Consider the following 24989-nt stretch of genomic DNA (forward strand, 5'->3'; position numbering starts at 1 on the left):
ATGTATGCAATTTCCCATAAAAACCTTCCCGCCCAGTCTAAAATATAAACTCTTACAATAGGCTTACCATAGTGAATCAGACTGGAAGAAGAATTGATGTATTGACTCAATGTATTTATTTAAATAGTTAATTTTGAACAAAAGTTACATTGTGTAGTATTTTATATCATTTATGTTTATGTAGGCTAACTTATGACTTAATGTATATGGATTACAACTGAAAAATTTTATATTATTCTCAATTAATTTAATTCAAGTATTGTAAATGGACCGTTCACTGTATTTGTATAGTAAAGGTAAAAACTCTTGGAGGCAAATATTGGCCATTAATACGGTTATACCTGTATTACTTAAAGTAGTTGTTACATTAACAAACCTATCTGTGCATCCTTGCAGAGGTGGTGAACAAAGATGAGACTAAACCTAAACGTGCAAAAAGAGGTACAGTGTAATTTCATTTGATAAATTGGAATATTCTTCTTTTTTTTTTTTTTATGATTGTTGTATTTAGCTTTTAGTTTGTTTTTCAGGTCAGAAAAAAGCTTCCACTGCAATAAATGGAAAGAAAACCAGTAAAGCAGAGTCCTCTGATGAAAGGTTTGTTCCATATCTTGTTTTTTTTGTTAAAGGTCCCATGACGTGGGTTTTTTTTAATTATTTTTGTTTCCCGAGGTGTACTTGTATTGTTAGTCTGATTTTTAAATCATAAAATGTCATAATTTAGAAATAAAAGGCATTTTTCTATTCTGGCTTGAATGAAAAGCGTGTTACATGTGAATTACAGCTGTCAAGAACGAATCGTGAAAGTGTTGATTATAGCATAATTTTTATATCTTTTCCCATTACATGAAAGGCTGTAGTGATGAGTATCGAGTAGACAGACAGTCTGTTGATCGCAGGAATGCAGTAATCTCGTCATTGAAGCGCTATTTCGCTCACAAAATGCTTTGACCACAACTTACAGCAAACACAACATCAATATGAATGCAATAAGAGCTTCGTTGTGCAGAATAACGGTGTCATTCATTATAACGGGTTTGGGCAAGTGCACTTGCGACGTGTGATTGACTGCTTCAAACATTATTAAGAGTTCTTTCGCTCAGTAGCAAGAAACAAATGTTATTTAAATTGTGATTTTAAACTACAAAGAGAAACAATGTGAAGTTGATCGTTTATTCACTGGCTTGATTCACTGATACATACAGTATTAAAGGATTTAGAAAGAAAGTCTGTGATCTTGAGTTGGCTACACATCAGAAATCACTGATTCGGTGCTGTCGAATCCATATCGTAAAAGTCTGTTTGTAAAGCCTGTGCTGACATTGCGACTGAATTGAATGAAGAAAATAAACAATCCATTTTCTCCAAATTCTCTGGGCGGGCAAAGCTGAGAAAAGGGGGGTAACCATTCACCGTATGATGACATATAGGGAAGATTCTAGATTGGCCCATCTGTAGGGTGACCATATTTTGATAACCGAAAACCAGGACACTCGGCCCGGCAATGAGATACTCAAATGATACTCAAAGTTTACTCAAAGATTCCTTATTAATTTCAGTACATTTAAAGTATGCCCCCTCTGTATGGATAGAAAATTGTTATTAGGGCCAGGACAGGACATGTCCTGGGAGAACGGGACGTTTGGTCACCCTACCCATCTGAGCTTTCATTTTGTCAAAGGCACAGCAGGATACCCAGGCCTTGGTTTACACCTATCACCATTTTTAGCCACTGGGGGACCATAGGCAGGCTAGGAGAACTCATATTAATGTTAAAACCTCATAAAGTGAAATTTTCATGTCATGGGACCTTTAATCTCAAATGTATTTTCCCCCCTTTTGCATGTTGTTTATCGATTGTGGTGTTTGTCGTCTTTCTATAGTGATGAAGAGAATGTTCCAGAAGTGCCTCCATCAGTGCGACCAAGTCGCCGTGCCAAGATGGCTGCTCTGGATAAAACCAAGCAGGATCTGACTGCCCTCATGAACCAGGAGGCCAATGGTTCATAGAGTGGGTTACTTGATGAAAGTTGTCCTTCCTATGGCATCCTACAGCCACTTCAGATTTATCTGAGAAATTACATGCTGCTAAATCTTTAGTGTACTTTAACAATGATTCTGACTCCTTAGTCTTTGTCTGTTAGAATGCAGCATCTGCAGTACTTCTCAAGTGGTTGTCCTTGGGAAGGAGTCATGTTAACATATATTTACTTGTTGGAGGCCGTTTAAAAATACACAGGAAAAAAGTGGGCAAAACCATCCCTTTCTTTTGTAATTTACTATTAAGAAAATGTATCCTTATGAACTAAATATTGGATCAATTGGTGCATGTCAATAGTTAATATTTGAAATTTGTTTGAGAAGCTGGCTCACATTTCCAAATAAGTTACTTTTCATTTGTATGCATTTTTTTTTTTTTTTTTTACCTGAATAAAATGATTAAAACTAACAATTACTCTGACAGGAGGACAATCACTTTGCAAGAGCTTTTATTGTTCTAGTGATTGAGACAACTTTGAAGTATAAAAACACAGAAAATACAATGTGTACATAATTTGTGTATGTACAACATATAGCACCATGTAACAAGTTTACAGTGGCCAAAACTTTTAAATGGCATATTTGAACATTGTAAGACTATATACATAAGGCCTCCTGACAATTTCCATAACAAGCTCCAATTCCAGCATACGGTTGGCATAGGTAGAGATAATGCACCATTTTAACTTGGTTGTCTGCACTTTTGCCACACCTTTTGAATGATTCCAGTACTTTGAATGGTTATTGATGCCGTAAAGTAGTAGATGGATGATGTTACACGTGCTTGTGCAGAAGCCTAATGTTGGCACTAGATATGTATAAGGTAGAACTGGAGTGTCTTCAGCAGGTTCCGAACAAATGCCTCTGACAAGTATCTAGACACGAGGGATTAAATCTCATAGCATCTAGTTTGTCATATATAAAAACAAACCAATTTCTCAAAGTACAAATCAAATTATGCATCGAAATACATCGAAGATGGTTTCAGTGTAGCACTGACTAAACATTGCACAAATGCAAGCCAAGCTTGTTACAAGGAGCCTAAATTAATTGTGACATTCAACAAAACCTAAAACCACGGTAGGGTGACTTCAACCTTTAACATACTCAAGGGGCAGACTGGTAACAAACAACAGATGTAAAACTAGAGCTACCAAAATAGTATTTAAATAAACAAAGGCTTTGTATAACCAGTTTAAATGTTCTTGGTAGAAGCCTAAAATAATATGGTTACAATGGGTAATCCGTTTAGGCTGAACTACCATGCCTTACCAGTAGATTTCAGGAGGTAGGTGTCATAGATCACAATTTTCTTTTTTGTATTCAAGAAATTTGTGGAGCATATTTGCCTCTGGATGATCTTAAAAGCTTTTTAATTTAAAAGAAAGGAAAATAGAATCTTGCATCTTTCTCAGAGTAAAACATTGCACCAAAAATACAAACAATGGTTGTCAGAAATAAGAAAAAATGGGTAGCAGTTGGGATTTGGAAGTGCAACAAGAACATAAACCTGGATGTAAATTAATGCTTAAATGATTTTTCACAACTTGGCAAACAAACAATCTAAATTCACATAAGTTGTAAAAGGTTTCCATAAATACAGGGTAAAAGCACACTACATTTGACAATAAAAGGATCGGAGATGCTACTATCACCTTCAAATTTCATAATGCTTTACGAGTACGTTTCGAGTGGGCAGTTGTAAGTCAAGTTTACAGACTTAATTACAGCACATAAAAGACGACTCCATTTGAAACATTCCAAACTTTAAAATATCTACATTGTAAAGTAAAAAAAAAAAAAAAAAAAACACATTTTTGCCAATTATCCCATTTAAAGAGCTGTTACAACACAAAATAGTACAAAATATCAAGAAATATGAAATGAACTGGTCTTCTCCAGAATTACACAAAAGTTAGCCTTAAAGCAGAATTCTGCTACGAGATTCAAATCACAGGTTGGGCAAACCAAACAGCATACTGCTCAGGTAACCTTCGATATTCCATGTAACTAGAAGACATTTACTTCTCTTGGACTGCACCAAAAGTAAAATTCAAACAAGATTTCAAAAGAAAAATAAATCATTTTACAAACATAAAAACACAACATAAGCTTAAATAGTGCAACAAGTGTCTTAAAGTTAGTTTTTTTTTCTTTGCTACATGATGCTTGCAGAGGTTGTGTGTCATAATGCTTGTGATACTCAGCCAGACCACTGTTGAAAGGCACCTTTTGTTAAAGTTCAAAAAATCTTGCAAAAACTGGTCCCAAGTTATTTCAATGACCCTGTAAAGCACAAATTGACAATTGAGTTTTCAAAGAAAATACAGACTACAAAGAGAACATGCCATTTAAAAAAAAAACTTTACCATACACATACACACACACACACAGCAGACAATCCACACTCCCAGAATCAACACACACACACACACAAAAAAAAACATTAAATCCAATATCAAAACATTCTTTACGGAGGCTAGAAACATACTTTACGTCAGTATGCAGACAGAAGCGCTAGGTCAACACAGTCGGGTTGAACATAGATGTGCTGTTGCATTGATCTGGTGGTAACAAATCTCAGTACATAAGCAAATGCATTACATTCAAATATATTTGACATTAAACTGGATGGGTTATTATTCAGTCAAGTATGACTTGGAAAGATTCTCTTCAAACTTCTGTCATGATGCTCAAATCCAAGCCTGTGCAGCTAGAACGCACCATTTTTTGCGTACTTGCATAAAGTATGTTTCAGGAGTAATAAGAAATAATGCTTAAAGACTTACCGAGCACAAAGTCACACCACCTTGCTCCCAGAACACCCCTGCTGCTCCTTGATTGTCTGAGCATTTTTGTTGGGGGAGAGAGACTTGTGCTGCAACTTTTCTGTTTGCCTCTTTTTCTTCCTCCCTTGCTCTGGCTTTTTGGGGATGAGGGCAGTTGTACTGGAGAGTTAAGTGTCTCTCCCACCATAACATCTTCATTCCCCTCTTGTTCCGAGACATCATAGAGCTTTACTGTGCAAATGTTACATTCCTCTGTCGTTGACTTTGTGTTTGGGGAGTTGATCTTTTTCAGAAACACCCTGCACTCCTTTAGGGACTCTGGACTCCAAGCTTTGGAGCAGATCCTGTTCTGCTTCGAAATGTTGGCAATCATTTTCTGAGGAGTTTTGACTAGAAGTTTTAATGCATTTTGAACTTTCATGACTGGTCTGGATGTCTTGTCTACCAAGTTAGGCCTTTCTTTCAATAATTCTAGAGTCTTAGCACCTGAAGTCATTGTCCTCATCTGTTCACAAAATACTTTTTGATCTAATGTTATCCTGGGCCTGGTTTTAAACTTTAGCCTTGCTCTAAGCAGAGCTGTTCTGTAGACAACCCATGTGCCAGTAGACCTAGACATTTGCTGCCTAACGTCATGCCTCAGTTTAAGTGATGTGTTAAAAAGCTTTCTCTTGGCTTGTGATCTTGTTGATTTGGACAGCAATTCTTGTGCTTGTTTGTGCATTGACGGACTCTTTGGGACAACTTTAGCAAATTTTTTGACATGTTTCCTGAGCCGCTCTGCTTGTGGACTTGGGCAAACATTCACTTTGCAATTGGGTCTGCTGAGGTTGTAATGAAAGACATCCTTGGAGTTTCTTGCAGTGGTCTTCTTTACAATGGCAAGGGGTTGAGTTTCTGTGGACTGCATAAACCAGGTACAGAGGTTCTCCATATTATAGTTTTTCTCAAAAAGCATTTTAATGGCAGAAGCAGACTTCTTAGCAGAACCATTAAGCTTTTCACATGTTTTTGGTTTAAGATCAGTTTTAATCTCTCCTGAATTATCTTCCACGACATCTGATACCCAAGTATTGGATATCCGTCTGATCCTCCTAGCGAACTCTTCATTTAAGGTCTCAGGTGATGCTGAGGTGGGCCACCACCTGAAACCCTCATTTGATGAGAAAATTGAGTCCACTGAAACTGCAGAAAAACGAACAATGTCTTGTACACAACTGACATTCTTAGTCTTTATGGAAAGTGCATTGTCTGGGGGCTCCTCTAGTCTGTTCTTTGTATGCTGGCTGGCCTCACAGCTAGCCTTATTCAGCAGTAGTTTTCGGGACCTGCGGACCAATGCACAGGATCTGGCAGTAGCAACAGAGTGGAGCAAATGAATGGAGGGTTTCCGCTCTCTAACAGAATGTCTCACTGGTATGAGCTGCCCTCGGGTATTCCGATTATGTTCTTTCAGTTGATCCTCTGCATCCTTGTGAATGTCAGTAGGAATGCCGATTTTCTTGGATGAAGATGGATGAAATTCAACGAGAACAGTCCTTCTGAGCAGATGTGAATCTTTTGTGTCCCTTTTCATGTGTATCTTTCTTTGTCTTGGTGACCCTGTGGTGACAGTTACAGAGATCCCAGAAATTTTTACTTTGGGAGGTCTTCCTGGTTTTCTTGACACAGCTGTGTCACTCAGTCTTTGACATTTGAGGTTGCTGCTAGAATGGACGCATTTCCTGTCTTCAATAGGCATAACAAAATTAAGATCTTTAAACTGATCTTTGGTTGTTTGATCACTAGTCTTTCCAGAACATGTTTTACTGTACGTGCCTCCATTACATACGTCATAAACATGTTGCTGTCCTGGGAAATTACCCAAATCTTCAGAAACTACTCTCCTTGCCCTTCTTGATCTTCCATACACAATGGTGATTTTTAGATTTTTGTTTCCATCATCCTTACAAGACATTTCTGTTGTTCTATGATTCACTGCGTTGGAATCGGTTGTACCTGTTGAAGAACTTAAGTCTGTTGTTTTTGGTTTCGGTGGTCTACCAATGGGACGTTTCACAGACTTCACAATATGTGGTCCTATTTTTTTGGGGCGCCCAGGGCGCCTTTTTACTGGAGTTGTTTGATGTACAGTTGGTAGTGTTGCTTGGTTTTCACCTTCATTGTTTGAACAACTAGGCAATAATGCATCAAGTGAAACCACATTTGGTGAAGAGCACTTGTTACCACCACGCTCAATAGTTCTCCCTGGCTCAGATTCAAGGACTGAATCCTGGAAATGTTCATCTATGGCACTGCCTGCCCATGAGGATTCCACACATGGATCAAACATCTCTTCATGTGAATTTGAGCCAGAGGCAGCTGCTTTGAGTGTATATTTTACACCATCTTCCCCTGTCACAGAGGAAACAAACATGAGCTTTATCGGACTATCATATTTCAGTCCAGACGGGCTTGCTTTAGCCCGTTGTGCATTCTCAGTGGTAGTCAAGTTAGATATAGTTTCAGTAGGACTGTGTGAGTCAGTGTTTAGACTGTTGGTTCTAAGGCGTTTAGATCTTTTTGAAGGTGAGGTGGAATTCTGGCATAGTTTCCTTTTTCTTACACTCTCTTTATCAGGATTCCTTATATTATTCTTGTGCTCAGATAGTGGCTCGTTTTTGGATAAAATCTCATATCTCTGTGAAGCTATGTTCTGTGGCACAACACAGTCTTGTTTATCCACAGTTTGAAATGGCTGATCGTCACATTTATCACTTGGCCAGGCAATTTCTTCTGTGAAGCCAAGAGCTGTTGAGGTACTGTCATTAGGGGAATGCTTGGTGAATATACTCTCTGAAAAACAGGCTGCAAAATACATCTTTCGTGGCTCAGTGACATAGGAAGAGAAACGCTGTGGTGGTACGATGTTTCGTCTTGACCTTCCAACTTGAACGGTCATATTGTTCTCTTTATGGATTTTCACTTTCACCTTCTGGTCACTATCAGTTGTTTGTGATTGCACCCTTTCATCAGAAGGAAGTGGTTCTTCAAGACATACATGTTGGGGTTGAGCTTCTTGGCTCTCTTGATTATTTGCCATCTTTTCACTTTGTGCATGTGTTGTCAGGTTTTCTATGGCATCTTTTACAGGGTCCGTGAAAACTCTGTCCAACTTTCTGCATTCAGATTTTTCAACAACGGAATATGTAAGCTGCGAAGGTTTAATGTTTTTTAAGCAGCTATCTCTTTCAAAGCCCATGTTCCTCTTGAAATATGATGGGCTAAGTCTGGCCAGATCTCTCTTGATTTGTAGGCTTTGTCTTCTTGATGATGGAAGGTCAGGTGACTTGCTCATGGCAACTAAAGTTTCCAATCTCATACGAGAACGTGTCTGAGGGGATTGCGGTTCTGTGTCTACATGCTGTTGTAAAAGCTCATTGAGGTTGTAATCTTTGTCACTACTGTTGTGTAGCACGGTTGTTATAATCTCAGTCAAATGCGTGTCATCTCTTGTCTTGGAGATTTGACAAGCGTGGGTAAGAAGATTTTGTTCCTTCTCTGAAGGTTGGATACTTTTGAGCTTTTCAGTGACTCTATCCATTAGATCTCCTATAAAAGAGCCACACTGGTGGTCATTCTCCTTCTCTGCATGTGTATGCAACGTTACAACCTCTTTGCAAAATTCATCAGGAGATCCCACATGAAGAGAAGTGTTAGAGTACAAAGCTGTATCTTCTTCAGTTCTGTGAGGTAGGAGAGAAGGAGGTGCCATGTTCAGGGCCTTACAGTCTTGAATGTGGAAGATACTGGACTTGACAGCCATTTTACAGTCCAGGTCCACAGGCTTTGGTGAGAGTGGTGGAGGGGAGGGGCTCCGGCTTCCTTTGCATCTATTATGAGAGTTACAATCACCCTGAGGGGTGATTATGGCACCTCTTGTATGAGAAATGTAGGTATGATCACCATTGTGCTGATGCTGCCATGAGGGTAGTTTTGAGTGAGTACAACAAACAGTGGTGTTAGAACAGATGTCTTGGCCAACACAGGCCATGGATGTATTTTGGCAGCAATGGCCATGAATGTTACTCAGACAGACGCATAGAGGAGAAAATGCACATGTTGGAAGTCTACTAGCCGTTCTGCAACAAATGTCAGCAGTTATGGAGCAGTCACTTAATGAAAGTGTTGGGGCTTCATTAAGCATTTCTTTATCGGCATGGCAGCAGAGGGATCCGGCCTTAAACTGTCGCCTGTGAGCATCCCGCATAGTTACAGAGATGTTGTAATCTTCCTGCACATCCTTTAAAATATGATAGAGTAGCAGTCTATGATGGGAACAAAGCAAAGACAGGACCTTCTCCAACACAGTGATTCTCCAGACCTCTGGAGCTTTAGAATAATCTTCCTTCCCCAGCCTGGACTGGTCTTCCACACTTGGCCCTAAGGAACTACATAAATAAATTAGGTTAAGTCATTACTCAATCACTGACAAAATCAATTTTCATAAACGTGAACCGAGCTAACCCGCTCACCTCTTTTAACTCTGTGATGATGATTAATACATTTTAAGTGGTTTAAAGGAATTACCAAATCCTACTGTAAAGATATATTGCATAATAATTATAAAGCTTGCATAGCTTAAATAGCTTAATATAACATTGCATTGTAAATATGTTATCTATACATATATGCAGAATTACAAATGTGTCAAGGCCACAGAAAAAACAAACAACTCTGTACATGGAACATTTTTTATTGGTAACTTGAAGGCAAAGGATGGCGATTGTAGTAACGCTTACAACTCAGGAAAACTATGTATATAGACAATTATATTAATCAAACCTGAATAATTTTGTTTCCTGATAAATCAACGCGTCTCATGACAAATCCAATTACAAACCAACAACAATTGCAGGCAATATGCTGTCTTTTGAAAATAAAATACAACAACCCCAAAAGGTAACAGATTTGTTAAGGGGTTAGAGAATGTTTGAAAAACTATAAATGGCATATTTTTAAATGTATCGTTTAATACAATATAGTCAAAAACACACTGGAGTAATATGCCTTCAGTATTCCATCTTATTACAATCGATTCAAATTTTTCTTTGATTAGCCTTATCCTAATCCTGAAATGTTAAAAAATAGACCACACCAAATATAAATATTTCAGACAAATAAATGCTTGAAAGGACCAGTTTTTCCCCCATTTGAAGTTGATCAAAAAGTCAAAAGATTAAATATATTTTAACCTGCCTGGGGTAAAAACAAAACATCACATGTTGAGGAACATTACAGGACAAGGAACTCACTTATGCATGCAAGTGCAGTAAAGCATTTCACATATGAATGTGCAAGAGCAACAAAGTGCTTCAACACAAAACCAACACAATGTTTAAACTTCATATTCTGATACATCGAAAAAAATAACACAAATACAATTATATATTAGAATTAGAGGGAATAGTACAAAATCAATCTTAGTGCAGCAGATATATGCATAAATAACTGATTGCAAAATTATTAATATCCTGAACCCGTTATGAATATGAAATTAAAAGAAAGGCCTAAACTGGTGATATTGATCCATTTAATGATCCATCTATAATCAAGCCAAACTGTTTCGAAATGGGGGAAAAAAGTTAAATATTTAAATAATTTTATATTTTGCCTCTCATCAATAACCTCTGCTGAACACAATTTGGGAGAAAACAAATTGGCTTTAGAATAACCATTTTTGGCTCTATAACAGAATCCCAAGGGCCCTTATTTTGATATTAACAAACCGTTCTAACACAATCATGCTCTATGTTTTTTAGGACTGTTGTTACCCTGAGAATACAAATGTTTTTTTGGACTAAAATTATACAGGACACGAATAGGATGTTAGAACAGCATTGTGAAATAATGGGGACCAACATTCTCCATAGGGAGCCTAAAAGTATCCCATATAATGAAAATATGAGAGTGCAGCACTGACAATATATGTATATGATTTAAAAGAATCTGCATGATATTAACACTTACATGACCACCCTTTACATTAAAAGTGAAACTGTGCCTGCAACATATCTATCCCCGAGAAATAGAACAGAACATTTTAACTGTTACATTGGTAATTATGGCAACGGTATATAAATCCACAATACAGATTTTATATACTATCCACAGTAGTATATACACATTTTTTTTTTTTGTAAAACTGCTACTGGACTACAGAATAACTGAAGCCGTAGCTGTAAAAGCAGGCACTGTGTTGTTAATTTTGTTAAGACCTGTGAAGAACATTCAGGGTGGTTTGATAAATGCTTATAAATCGGAGTTAAATTTAAGAATATATCAGTAAATCTGTTTTAAGGGAGAGGGGAATTTTAACATCGAAGAACAACAAGAGGTAAACCATTTACAGAACATTCACAACACAAAGATAAACACATTAACATTGAAGCTTTGGAAATATGAACATTTCCATATGCAATCACAAAATTCACATGCTTCAGCTACACTTTGCAAAGCACTACAAGTATACTTGTGAATCAGATATCAGAACTATGCTAAAAAGATGCCATTCAAGGTCAGTTTATGGCCATATCCTTCATCGCAGGTATGCAACAATAACCTGTATCACAAGTATGTGTGCATATTTTGTAAAGTGCAACTGAATCTTATATTCCAACTATACAAGCTTCTAAACTCAGTAAAAAAGACAGGTCCATGCTATAAATAAGGACTCAGTTGAATTACCAGTATCATAAAGTGAAACCGTTGTATAATAGGTCATTAAAAGCTATAGTAATCATTAACATGAGAAAAAAAAAACAATACAAAGCAAGAGCAGCATAACCATAAAAACCTGGATGTATAAACAAAGCATTTCGGAGTAGCACTTGGATCAGGCTTTGCATTTCTGTCCCATGATAAGTGCATCATGGAATATGGACAAGGAAAAATTCTGATCCAAGATCAGCAGCACCCTACTCTGAACTGCTTCATTAATGGAGTGTGTAAGTGGAGTGGCTAAATGACCCTGAACTGTTTTGGTTACAGCAGACAGATAATGCTAGGATGTTTTTAGTATGAAGAAAAACACAAGATTATAGAGTAGAATTCAAGTCAGCAAAGAGTACTGAGTGAGGATTTCAGTAGTTCTGATTACTGACAAAGTAATAAATATGATCTATTATTCAGTGTAAAACAAACATTCACTGAGACTGCCCATCAAGCATTTTTTCCTGTGCACTATTCTGACATGCATTAAGTTGCATTTCCAACTTACCCCATAAAATTTACTGAGCATATATGCAGGGGGGGGGGGGGTGGAAAGGGGCAATGTTGTGGATAAAGAGTTCTAAGTATTCTAAGTATTTTATTATTTAAAAAAAAAATCACTATTAGTGCAGGATGTGGGAAGTCTCATCCACAAAAAGTCGACGGTCCAAGCTTTCACTCCAATTATCAGTCCTGTTTAATGTACTTCATTAATACTTCATGAAACTGATATAGTTACCTCTGTTATACAACAAAACGTACCAATAAGTATTAATAGGTCAAAAATATTTACATAGTGTTGTTCCTTTGATGGAGTGGAAGCTTGGACCTATATCTACCCATTGCATATATGGTTAGACATCTCCCACTGGTGAGTTAAATAAGATGTTAGTCATGCTGTCACCAGATTTGCCACACAGACGCCATAAAAATACTGTTGATAGACTTCAAATGAAATGACCAGTCGCTACAAAGACTAATTGGTGTGAAAGCTGCATACAACAATCATTAAGCTGAGATTAGCTTATGTATTAACAAAACCTGAATATTTCTTAGTTGTTTTACTGTAATTAATTAACTTAAAAATCAACAGTGCTTTACAATATTTTAAATATATATTCATAAAGATATCCACAGTGAAAACCCTGAATAGATTTTTTTAAAGGCATGTTTTGTGACTTAAATGTACCATTTAACATGTGGTTGAGGATTCAAGTGTATCTTCCAAGTCTGAATGAGGTCCTGACTGCATGTTGAAGAAAAAAAAACCCTTCTGTTGGCTGTAGTTTAGGCGATGTTTTAGTTAAAACCATCTCTAGGAAATAGCTGAGGTTTTGGTTTTGAGTTAAGACTGTTTGTAGGCAGTAGATGAGGCATTGGTTGTTGTCCCTGACTTTCCGGAGCCTGAGGTTGCCGCTTCAAGGCGGAGCTTCTTTTTTGGTGGGGTCTTGAGCATGCCCGTTCGCTCTTTGACTTTGTACTCAAGGGTGCTGTGTGGAACCCCATAGACACCCTGAGCTTTTGACACGCTCATCTTCCCACCAATCACCATGGCTATGGCCTCCTCCAGGATATCATGGTCATATTGCCGATAACGGCCTCGCTTTTTCCGTGGCTGCTTGTCTCGACGATCATCATCTCCATAGTCAACTAGACTTCCAGTGACGCTCCCGCCAACACTCCCGTTCTTTATGTTCAGACACAGTGGTGGCAGGTCACCCTGGAGTAGACGTGACTCGAGGCCTGAGTGGCTTTCGACCAAGCCCTGTTTAGGGAGAATGGTCTTCAGCTTGTTGAAAGCAGTGGAGCCATCAGAGGCTTTGTTGGCCTGGTACACAACATCCACCAGGCCAGCCAGATCCAGCTGGGCTTTGGGCTGAGCACTAAAGCGTACCTGAGGGATTCGGATGTGCACAGCTGGCCCAGTGGCAGGACTCTGAGGAGATGTGGCTGGCTCGGTGCTGGCGAGAGGCCCGCCATTCTGATCCCGTAGCTGTGAGACTATCCTCTGCAAGGTTAAGTGGTGAAGGTATGATGAGGCAGTCACAGCTGCCGGGAATTTCAGCTCTGTGTGCTCTGGTGATGTAAATTTACATTTTCTTACTTCAGATTGCTCGGACTGTGAGCGAGCCCATGCTGCTACCTTCTGCAGGATGAGTCGAGTGTCGTTGGTTGGCCAAACCGACTCTGTTTTCGGCGATAAGGCCTCTGTCTGGAGCTGTAAGGTTTTCTGAGGTATCCCGTATAGTATGGCTGCTTTCTGAATGTCCAGTGATCCAGACCGAATATCTTTCAAGGCTTTAGAGAGCAAACCTTCTGCAAACTCAGAGCTGCGATCCAAATAGTCCTCTTTGATTGGTCTCCTAAGGGGAGGTGGGTGGGAGGATGAGAAACGAACGGGTGAGCGGACCAATGACAGGACGCACTCAGGGTCCACTCCTTTACTGCCTTGTCTTTTGGTAACATCACTCGCTTCTCAATTGTCTGTATAACACAAAGCCTTTGAGTTGTTTGGGGGTAAACACTGTTTGTTTTTGGCCTTAGGTTGCAAACGATACTTCTTGGAAGGACCGTCTCTCGTCAATTGTGTGGAGAAAGACAAGCGTCTATGGGAGTACTTCCAGTATCTTTGCAATGCAGATGCATTTTGTAAGACTCAGGAATTTATTTCTCATGTGAAAATACTGCATAAATCAACGAATAGATAAATAAACAACTGAATAAATACAGGTGGCACAAAGGAACAAGTAAAGCCCCTGACTGCTGGCAAACGTGACGTTACCTTCCAACAAGTTAGAAAAGAGTCAACCCTTTGGCAGTGCGACAAAACAACCACTAAATTATACATTAAAAACACATCAAATGTATGAGTAGTAAAATTTATTTCACACAAAATGATCAGATAGGATACAAATGAAAAAAACTTTTTTTTTTTTTTACTGGGCCAAAATGTTGCAAAACCATTTCGGTACCAAAATTATCTGGCTTTGATAGGACAAGGACAAACAGTCAAACACACAACTTGGTAAACAAAACAGGAAAAGGAGAAGTACTCACCCTGAAACTTTACATTCAGTTGTTTCATTTTCTGAATATGTGTTTTTCTTAGAGAGGTCAAGTACTCCATCTAATATGATAAGTAATCCATGAAAAACAGCAATTAATAAAGTTTGAGAGCAAATGCACAAAATGTATCAAATATTTGCACACTGTAAATTCACCCTGTTTATTCAGAGTAGACAAGTTTCTCTGAAAACAAGGAAAAATTTCTAATTATTTAGTAATTGCTACAAGAGCTACAAACTTCTGAATCTGTATGAACATGGTGGTGTGCTCGTCTCTTGAAGTGAAAACAGGTGTGATTTACATTAAAGTAATGATTCGGTTTGGTGCTTACCTTGCAAGGTCTGAGAATCTCGGCTGACTGTGAGGTCCAGGGGCCCATCAGGATCTGGTTGTTTAGGGAGAAGCTCATTGTCACTCAGGCTGTTCAGGCCCTCATGAGCCTGGCTTTTACATGCATACTCTAAGGCAAACCGCTGAATCATCTTGCGCATCAACTCCTGCGCCACCAGCGGTATACTGGAATCGCAGCTCTGAGGGAATTCTGGGAAATTGATAAACATAAAAGATCTTAACCAAAAATGTATGCACCTCTTGATGATAACATTTATTTCCATTAAGCAGTGCATCCGTTTAAAAAATGAAAAGGTACACACTCCAATTAGGGTTAGAAGAACTGTCAGGACACAGTGCCGGTCCTCCCTATACGCAAAGTACGCAAGTTGCATTGGGCCCTCGAACCATCAGGGGGCCCCCTTGCTCTCAAAGAGTAGCATATCACTATATATCAAAATTTAGAGGAGTCATGTGAAAAAAAAAAATTATGCTTAATTTATATTTATTTAATTTCTGTTTTGTACTCGAACATCATGCAGTGCAGCAGGTAATATGCGTTTTGACATATGGCTGCCAAACGAAGCAGTCAGTCCAGAGCAGAAAAATTAAAGAAAAAGCAGCAAAAACTTAAGGCACAAGAGCAAAAAGAATGTGTGTATATTTGTAATATTATTAATCTTGACCATACAATGAATTAATTAAAAACTCAATATTAGTCCACAGAAATTCCCAATGATGCAATGTAATTTTCAGTTTGTGTCAGTATACATTAATAAATTAAAATGTTCTTATATGTAGCCTACTTTAATGTATAAGATAAACATTCCTGTCCAGTCATGCAAGCTGTCGTGTGACTCCTGTCAGTGCTTTAAAAACTCACAAAGTTGCTCCCCAGAAGTCTAGGACCTGCACTGTCAGGACAGTTGACAATTGTCATTTATCCATTCGGGTCAGTTGCATCATCACTACGTTTTATGTCTTGCAAGTACAGAATGGTTTTAAAATTAAAATGGCATGCTCTCTGAGAGCACGCTTTTAGCCAAAGCGCACACACAAAGCTGCTTCACAAACAGCGCAAGTTTCAAATTGAGTCTTGGTGAGTATTCATGTAAACACAGATGGTTGGTGTCTAAATGAACGAACACAATTGAGAAAGAAAACGCATGTGTAAAAGTATATTGATTTGTGCATTTGCTCAAAGTGACAGCAGGCTAATAAACCTGCTGTTTTCTTTCTTACCTGAACACTACTATATTGCAGTATTGGCCAATAACTATCACTGATACTAATCACCGAAATAAGTAGGCCAACTATTTTTAACAATGTATTTTAAGTATAAAAAAAATTGAGAGATGAGAAAGTATCATGAATTGAACACTCATTATTTATTGGCAAGCAACGTGTGCAGCATATTCCATTCTCTCTCTTAGAGGTAATTAGGAACAGCTTCAAGCTTAACAAATATAGCATTCCTGTGAAATAAAAAACAAATCCGGAACAGTCTTTATCAGTGGTGGGCCGTCAGGGCCAGCAAGGCCTTCTCTGCTGGCCTAATCACTATCAGAATCACGGACTTAAATTAATATATTCTTTCCATGAATGTGTGTTAAATTATTCCCAATAGTCTATTTTCTTAACTTCATAGCTTTTTCTCTTGGTTGCGCTGCTTCCAGTTAAGTTTGTTTACGTTAGAGCTTTTATCCAATCATATTTTAGCCATCATGTGTTGCCAGGTCAAAGAAATCTGCCTTGAGGCCTTCAGAATCAATATTGCGGGCGCCACTAGCTTAAAATGAATGGGAATGAAACTTTGCGCTTTAACCAATCAGATAACCACTCCGATTTAATCAGCCAATCAGATTGAGTTGGTGACAGCGGGGCCATCTAGCTGGCGTACAATAATGTCGCCATTTTCACATCCTTTGATTGGATAGTCAGAGAGCGTACTAGAAGCCTAGTCAGAATAACCAGCAAACCGCACAAGATAAAACATCTGTAGTTTTAATAGCCCACTGAAGGCCTATGTGTGAAATGCACGGCCCGCCACTGGTCTTTATCAATAGAAAGTAATCAAATGTAAAACAACACTGCATAAGTAGGGGTGTGACGATACACTTAGCTCGCAAGACGATACAAGATACTGGGATCATGAGAACGAGATGATATTTTTAAGAAACCTTTAATGACAAAATATGACTGGAAACACACTTTTATTCGTCTGAAAGTCACAAAATGTAAAACAATGCAGGTGCATTTTACTTATTTAACCCTCATATTGTCTTTGGGAACCGTTCAGACCCCATTTGATGTTTCCCCCATTAAAAAAACATTGAGATACACTGAGATAAAGGGAACAAAGACCCCACATTGAAAATGAATGGGAAAGTCGAAAAAAGTTTCATTTTTTCAATAAAATCAATAAAATCATATTTTCTTGCAGATTTAAATATATTTTTGTGTTCCCATTTGCTCAAATAGCAAAAAAAGGGCATGCTAGTAATGACCCTCCCTCGCCAACGAGGGAAAGCCCATTGCAACGGCTTGCAAAGTGTCACCCTGGTGAAGATGGAATGTCCATGGGGCTAACGAGATGATCAACACCTGGAAGACATGGACCAACTAATGGTTTAACATTAAGCTTAGCATAAGAATCAATATGTGTGTTGTTTTTTGACTATAGGGCTGAGTATTGATATAGATCTCACAATTTGATTAGTTACTGATTCATTTGAAAATATTTCAGGTAGATGTAAAATCGAAAAGAGTAAAATCTCTTAATGCTGTACACTATAGGGACTCTCAGTAGGTACATTGCTATAAAAATAATAATCTAGGTACCATTATTGAAGAAACTTGAGGTTTTAAAATCCTAATGCAGACATTACAACCATAGATGCTACAGTTTAAAATAGTTGCAACAGTTGTTCTCTAAATAAGAGAGAATGTGTGTGATAAGTCGCTTCGCCCGACTAAGTCAGAATATAGGCCCTTTTCACATTTCTGGGTTTCTCAGAAGCAGAAGCCATCATAGTTGGGTAAACTTCTAATAGCAGTGAATGAGAGACTACATTAAATATATTTGTGTGTTCCCATTTGCTCAAATAGCAAAAGAAAAACTCCACAATAGTGTTTTCACAACTTTCAAAAAGAGTAAAAAATTGATTGATAACAGCAGTCATAACAAAACTTTACGGTCACTCCCACTGTATTAGAAACACTCACAGGAGCGTTAACTAGTTTCTTGTAATGTGATGCAAAAGTAATACTAATAATTTAATACTAAGTAGTGTTATAAATGTACATTAATGTCGTTGTGTACGTTTATGTCTGGAGTCTGTCTGGTTACTGCTGCGCAGCAGGTTAATGGAACACTAGAGATCTTATTCCCAAGTGATAGTGTTCAAAGGAGGCGAGACGTTGTCCTAGGTGCGTAGGGGATCGTTCAAATCCCGCTCCGACATGAAATTTCTATGTACTGTACTATACGTGTTGTAGCCTTTGTTGATGCTTTTTAAGGCATTGTTGGAGGCCATTTTGCATAGATGGCCTCAGCACATTACAATATAATAATAGATCACATTAGTGATAATTAGCTGAGCCAGGAGAAACTCTGCATCTCTTTAGTTTCATACAGATTACATTGCAGGAGAATATTTGTTTTAAATGTTAATTGTTTTATTTAAAAGTAGACATTTCAAGCTTTCTTTAGACATATGTTTCATGTTTGTGAGATAAGTATTTGCTGAGTTTCAGAAAGATTCTCGCAGAGAGACCGCTGAAAGCGCACCGTTTATTTTTTTTATTTTACAAAAGCACAAGGTTTCGTTATTGTGAGTGTACACAAATAAAAGTAGACCATTTATGGTTTATAATTGTGTCTTGCACTTATCAGTATGGCCAAAAATGACAGTATTTTAAGTTGTTTCCACTGTCAGGAGGAAAAAATTCGTCAGAACGCGCAAGCACATTCATCGGCCAGAGGGTTGAAGAAAACGTAGCCTAATTAGTTTCATATTTATGTTTAAATATTAGCTGATCATATTTTTTAATTTCATCTATGTTGATTATGAAAAGTGAACAGCATGAGTAAGATACATCATAAGATGCACAATATGTCAGGAGACATGAAGTGGGTCAGACATGATTTTGACCACTTCATTAAAGAAAAACTTTCTACTAAACAAAACTTAATGAATTTCATTTTGTAAAAATTGTATCTTAATAAATGGTTCATCAACCAATTGCCAAATAAGAAGTAAACCAAGAACGTTGTGTGTGGAATGGATTAAAGTGCGTAACAAACTAACCCACTAGACTACCATGTTTCAGCGGCCTTCAAGAATGGCTGAAACGTTACGTCTTTCTGGTTAAACATTTTTTTGAATACATGTCTTTATTACAGTAGGCCTATAGATAATTATGATATTTGTGGCTTAAGCTATGCTATATTGTATAAAGTGGTATAAATAAATGTGACTTGACTGGAGTGCAGAGCTGGTGCAAACATTTCCATAGATATCAGATCAGACACCTTACAATTTTTTTCACCGCTGTCATATTTGTCTAAAGGGCGTTCTCAGCAGTGTGGACAGTGTTGGGATGTTCATTAACAGTATAACGCTGCAAAGGTATTTCTAAGTTATTTTTTACCCCAAAGCAAAGTACGAACAAGGACTTAGCAGCGTGTTGGAGAGACACATGCAAAGAGAACTGTTCAATTTAATAAGAAACTGATAAGATACTGATTTTAGTTGGTCTAAATTAAGTATGCTATGCACACAAATTCGCTTACATAGGTTTCCCTTCGACCGCAGTATGCGTTTGCTTCATAAATGCAGCCTAAGGGACCCGTCATTACTAAGTTAAGCCACTGGTTTGGACAATTACAACAAAAACAAGAATCTGTGATTTCTTACTTCTCTTGAAAATTTATTTTACTTATCAGTGTGTTAACTTGAGTGTTTTATTAACCCACTGAAAATTGTTTTGTAAACAAACACATTATGAACTTGTTGCCTGCAACAAACAAAAAACATCTAGGAAAAAGTCCTTTCCCCTTTTCATTTAAATTTTTCGCTTTAAGGCATCAATCCGATTCTTAACATAAAATTTCACCCCCTCCCAACTTCTCCATTGAAGTGCTGCTGGTGACCTTTCAATGCACTCCATGCACTGGGCTTTACCAGGAACCATTCCAGAATTGATATAGTCCATCAGAGTTTTTTCCACAGCCTGGATTTCCTCTGTAGACCACTTTCTCCGTGCGTTTTGTGAAGATCCTGAATAAAATAAAAGTAAATATTAGCAATTGTGATAAAAGTAATTATCCCATAAGACATGAACGGGAATAATCAAATAAATACATGATCTTCAGTTCTTCTCTCATGGTTTTATACACACATTATTTGCTAAAATCTAGTTAGCATGGTTGAAAATCTGTAAATTATGGCACATTTGCAAGCATGTTACCTAGTAAAAATATAAACAGTGATATTGTATTAAAAAGGATTATTTTTTTATTGCTGGTAATATAGACACTAAGATGTATACTGGACCTGGGCCGAAAATGGACCAAGCCAAACATGACAAAATATTTAGGCTTTATTGGTCTTAACCATAAATTACTTTAAATTAAAAATATAAATATAAATATATATATAAATATAAATATATATATATATATATATATATATATATATATATATATATATATATATATATATATATATATATATATATATATATATATATATATATATATATATATATATATATATATATATATATATATATATATATTTTTTTTTTTTTTTTTTTAATTTAAAGTAATTTATGGTTAATATATTCACTGAATATATTCACTGTTTATATTTTTTTTTTTTTTTTTTTTTTTTTGATAAAACTGTTGGGTTTGTAACTGTTAGAAATCCATGAGAGGATTGTTAGAAATCCATGAGAGGATTGTTTTTAATACTTTTGAACAAAAGATCAAAAACAAACAAAAACATTTTCACTTCCTTCTCTTGCAATTAAAGGGGCTATATGCGTTTTTCTGAAATTTAAACTCGCAACTGACACCTGTGGCCAAAAAACAGAACTGCTCTTATTTTCTGCTCGCTCTCGCAGCGGTGGTGACGTCACATCTGCAGACAGCACGGGAAAAAAACGACCCGCCAGAAAATAGGAACAATAGGATACAGGCTTATAGGTGCACCCACTGTGAGCGGACAAGGTGTCAGTATGCTCATCAGGATATGTTTGAGTCATAAATGGTAAAATAAAAAGGCTATTGTTACGTTTATTTTGGGGAAAAAGTTGCATATAGCCCCTTTAAGTAGACTCTTTTTTGTTGGTACACAGAGAATAAACTATACTATTTTCAGGAAACTGTAATAGGGAAAATTATATAAAGGATATATTTTATCTAGGATATAAAAATAAAAGCAAGAAAAGGCATGCAAATCATAAAAGCACTGGCTCTTTACAAGTAAAACAATATCATAAGACTTCATAATCCTCCTGTTTACTTTAAATCCTATTACCTTTGGCTGGTTGTTGATTTTTGTGTTGTCCAATTTCAGTAGCAGACTTCAGTGATTTGTCTGGACACATAATAGCTCTCTTTTAGTGAAAGAATATACACTTTCACATTTTTCTTCCAGTAATATTCAGCCTTTTCTAGATTTCCCATAATTTTCCTTTCAGTAGCTGACTACATACCTGCCGAATTTGAAGTTGAAGCACCATTTCCAGTCATTTCATTCTCATTTTCAGAGTCTGATCCATCACTGTCCATCAGTACTCGCTCTATAAAACACAGTAACCATACAGATAAAATTAATAGGTAGAAAACTAAATATTTTTTAAACCACTACATTCAACAAATGTAAACTATAACCAACAGTGGAGTTCCAGCTGATCATAATATGGCATTTGAGAATTTTCAATCAGCTATTTTTTTTAAAATTATTATTATTAATTCAAATCTACGGAGGAAAACGAAAAAAATGAATTTACTTATTTACTGAGGCATGTTTTACCTTGTGGATCAATCTGGATCTCATCAAGATTCCTTCCTTCGAATTCAGATAGCTGTCCTTTTTCCATGGCCATAAGAACTTTACTTATCTTCGCAAGCTGTAATGTACCTTCTGGAAGCCTGTTATACTGCCAGTGCATTCTCATGTCATGTCCCAGGAAGTCAGCAAGGCCATCCATTTCATTGTCCTTTAAGTTGAGGACCTTAGACATAGTGGCCATGTGCTTCCGCAGTCTAGTGGAGGATAATGCCGCTGGGTGTTTTGCTCCACAGCTTTGAGCAATCTGACGAATAACATCTGATCCTCTGAAGTGACTGAGTGTTTGAGGTCTTCCAAACATGAACACATTCTCATCAGGCACAGCACAGTTACGGCGAGTCGTGACAAGTAACTCCATCGATGTCAACATATCAGGTGTGAGAAGAATGGGGACCTTTCGTCCGTGTTTGCCTTTTATCTCAATTCTTTGGAAGTGCTTACAAAGTTTCTTCTCAAGGTCTGACAAAGCAAGCTCTACATCTGGATGAGTCAACAAGGTATCCCTCAAAGTAAAAGCATTAAGGGACATCTTGGATACTTCTCTTCTACAATTAAAAAGTATTACCTGACATAGTGTAATTTTTGCAAGTTCTGCCCAGTGTTTGTTACTTGGTTCTTCTTCAAGTTTTGTTCGGTACTCCTTAATCTGTCTGTCAAGATACTGGTGCATTATTTTCATATCTTCGGCAAAGGGAAGTAGCAGCGGAGAGTTCCATTTTGCCTCACACAAATTTCGGAGGGCCTGGGATGAAACACACTCACTCCATTTAGTGTCACAGATTTGTTTAAAGGCCCGCACATTGTTAAGAACATTCTTATCACCTGACATCATTGCCTCGCATTCAATAATGTCGGCCAATTTCTTGAGGTTGTGCCCTAACTTCAGCGCTAAAGATGGTGCTTTGTATTTGGTCGTTTCCTCATTCAAGCCAGACACTCTGTGAACTGCTTCAATCACATGAGGGAAATTGGCCGGTACAAAGAAATCTGACACATCCTTTAACTTGCCATTCTTTTTTCCTTGGAGAACTAGGCGCCCTGTCTCACGCATCTTTTGTCTGATATATTCATGTTTTGTGACATCATGGCCATGCTTATTAAAGAGATGTTCCCCTAATTTTAATATGATTTTCTCTTTGCGGACAACATGTGTTATCTCATCCTCGTGCATTTCAAGCACAATTTTCCAAAATCGGTCATTAACACTCTCTGGAACTGGTTCAGTATACAAGCAAAGGGCCTGAACGCGAGTTTTTCCTGGCTTCATTCCTTTGACTTTTTTGCTTAGATGGCATCTCTGCATGTGCCTCCATAATGATCTCCTCTTCAGGTAAGCCTCACAGTTTACACAGTGCAAGTAATCACTTGCTGTTACTGGTGCAAAGGATTGCTGTTGGGGTATCAGGATTCCTTTTCCTTCTTTAAGCACCTTAGTATTATGACAACGGTTCCCTTTATTTCTCAATAAACTCAGCTGTAATCTTCGCTCTTTAGACCCTTTCGGAAATGCAACTGCTCTTGCCACCTCTGGCTTATCTTTGTGCTTTGATTCCAAATGGCGTGCCATTTTACTGAATGGTTTAGAGCAGAACAAGCAGTAGTACTTTTTGTTGTATAGTCTGCCTCCATCTTTTTTCTTCTTCAGCATCAAGACCGTCACATTAGAATTATCAGGTGAAGAGGATTCTTCGCTGTCATTTTTGTCAGATGAAGATGATTGTCTGGTGTCATTTTCATCAGATGAAGAGGATTCTTTGGTACCACTGGTAGCCAAGGAACTAGAACATGTCACACGCTTTCTTTTACGTGGTTGAGATCTTGATGTTTTTGACTGAACCTTTAGTCTCTTATGCTGTTTGACATTTTTTGCTAAACTCTCTTCCTCCACTGAACTGTCACTGTCTGATTGTTCCTCTGTTTCCGGTATATACTCATCTCTGAACTCTGAACTTGACAGAGATTCTTCTGTTGCATATCCAAGCATTTTCCTGTTAAGCTGTGAATAAAACCTAGAAGTTAGATCAGAAATACCAAGACAAACAACATATTAATATGAAGGCCTGTCCAAAGTGAAACATCCAGTGTGCAGATTTTATAATTAATGCAACTATTAATTTCCAGGCTGTAGTAGCAATAGTAGTAGTAATACTAGCATTAGTGATGCATGAATATAGCAAAAATCATAATCGTTACAAAACGCAGACCTGCCAACCTGTAAACTACACAAATTGGTGACACCTTTGTGATTATGCACATGCAGTGGGTCTAACTGCAAGAGATGCAGCGTCTCACCTGCTAAACAGCAAAAGAGGAGACTGACATCATGCTCTAACGTCAAAATTGAAAGTAACGGCGTATTTGTGCTTAGAGCAAGTGTAATGAATGAAGTAGAGTCATTGCTGATAGAGATAGATGTCAAGAAATCTCATTAAACATGAAGATGTGTGCTTAAAGAAACACAAGATTATAATATGAACAGAAGAAAAAAGTTAGCAACAGGTTTCTCATTTGCTCTGCATTCAGATGTTATTGGCGCATATACACAGCACGAACAGGTCTTGTGTAAAATGATCAGCATATGATGAATGAATAACTTTCTTCTGATAGCCATCTAAGAACGGCAGTAGGAGGGAGGGTTGGATGAGCATCCCTATTGGACGAATCTATTAGTAATGACCACTAGCACAGTCTGTATTTGCACCGAGGCAGGCAAAAGGCTGAGAGGTCTGAGGATCCAAACACAGATGGCATGCTTGAAGAAGGGAAAAGTGGAGCAACGTAGAAGCAAGCACTTCAAGTCTCAAGGTGCTGACTACAGAACCTGGTCATAACCTCCATGCAACATGAGTGCCTATACAAAGCAGGAAGTCTGAACAACGTCAGGTTAAGGTGTTCAGCAGCCAAGTATAAAGAGTGGCTCTAGTTGGATGAA

The 24989-nt window shown here is 37.6% G+C and overlaps 2 protein-coding genes across 5 annotated transcripts in view; one reads left to right on the top strand and one right to left on the bottom strand.

Annotated features, from left to right (window-relative positions):
* Positions 1-2543, top strand: part of ncapg (non-SMC condensin I complex, subunit G) — a 33952-nt gene extending 31409 nt beyond the window's left edge. Inside the window, exons 20-22 of the mRNA XM_079811778.1 lie at positions 397-441; positions 531-597; positions 1884-2543. Coding sequence (XP_079667904.1) covers positions 397-441; positions 531-597; positions 1884-2010 — 239 coding nt within the window. The 3' untranslated portion in view covers positions 2011-2543. The remainder of the gene's footprint in view (positions 1-396; positions 442-530; positions 598-1883) is intronic.
* The window catches only part of lcorl (ligand dependent nuclear receptor corepressor-like), a 56056-nt gene continuing 33540 nt past the window's right edge, over positions 2474-24989 (bottom strand). Inside the window, exons 7-13 of one of the 4 annotated variants that reach the window (XR_013816151.1) lie at positions 22019-24053; positions 21699-21785; positions 21521-21580; positions 20131-20257; positions 14977-15186; positions 14637-14706; positions 11008-13942 (exon numbers count right to left, since the gene is read on the bottom strand). Coding sequence is in view for 3 of the 4 variants with exons in the window: in XM_079811775.1 (XP_079667901.1) it covers positions 4795-9259; positions 14637-14706; positions 14977-15186 (4745 nt within the window). In the remaining variant the exon portion in view is untranslated. Of the gene's footprint in view, positions 4327-4700; positions 9260-9549; positions 13943-14636; positions 14707-14976; positions 15187-20130; positions 20258-21520; positions 21581-21698; positions 21786-22018; positions 24054-24989 lie in introns of those variants that run through there. The other 3 variants (XM_079811776.1, XM_079811775.1, XM_079811777.1) reach the window with 3 other exon arrangements.

The sequence above is a fragment of the Gobio gobio genome (assembly GCF_949357685.1).
Source record: "Gobio gobio genome assembly, chromosome: 3".
Classification (NCBI taxonomy): Eukaryota; Metazoa; Chordata; class Actinopteri; order Cypriniformes; family Gobionidae; genus Gobio; species Gobio gobio.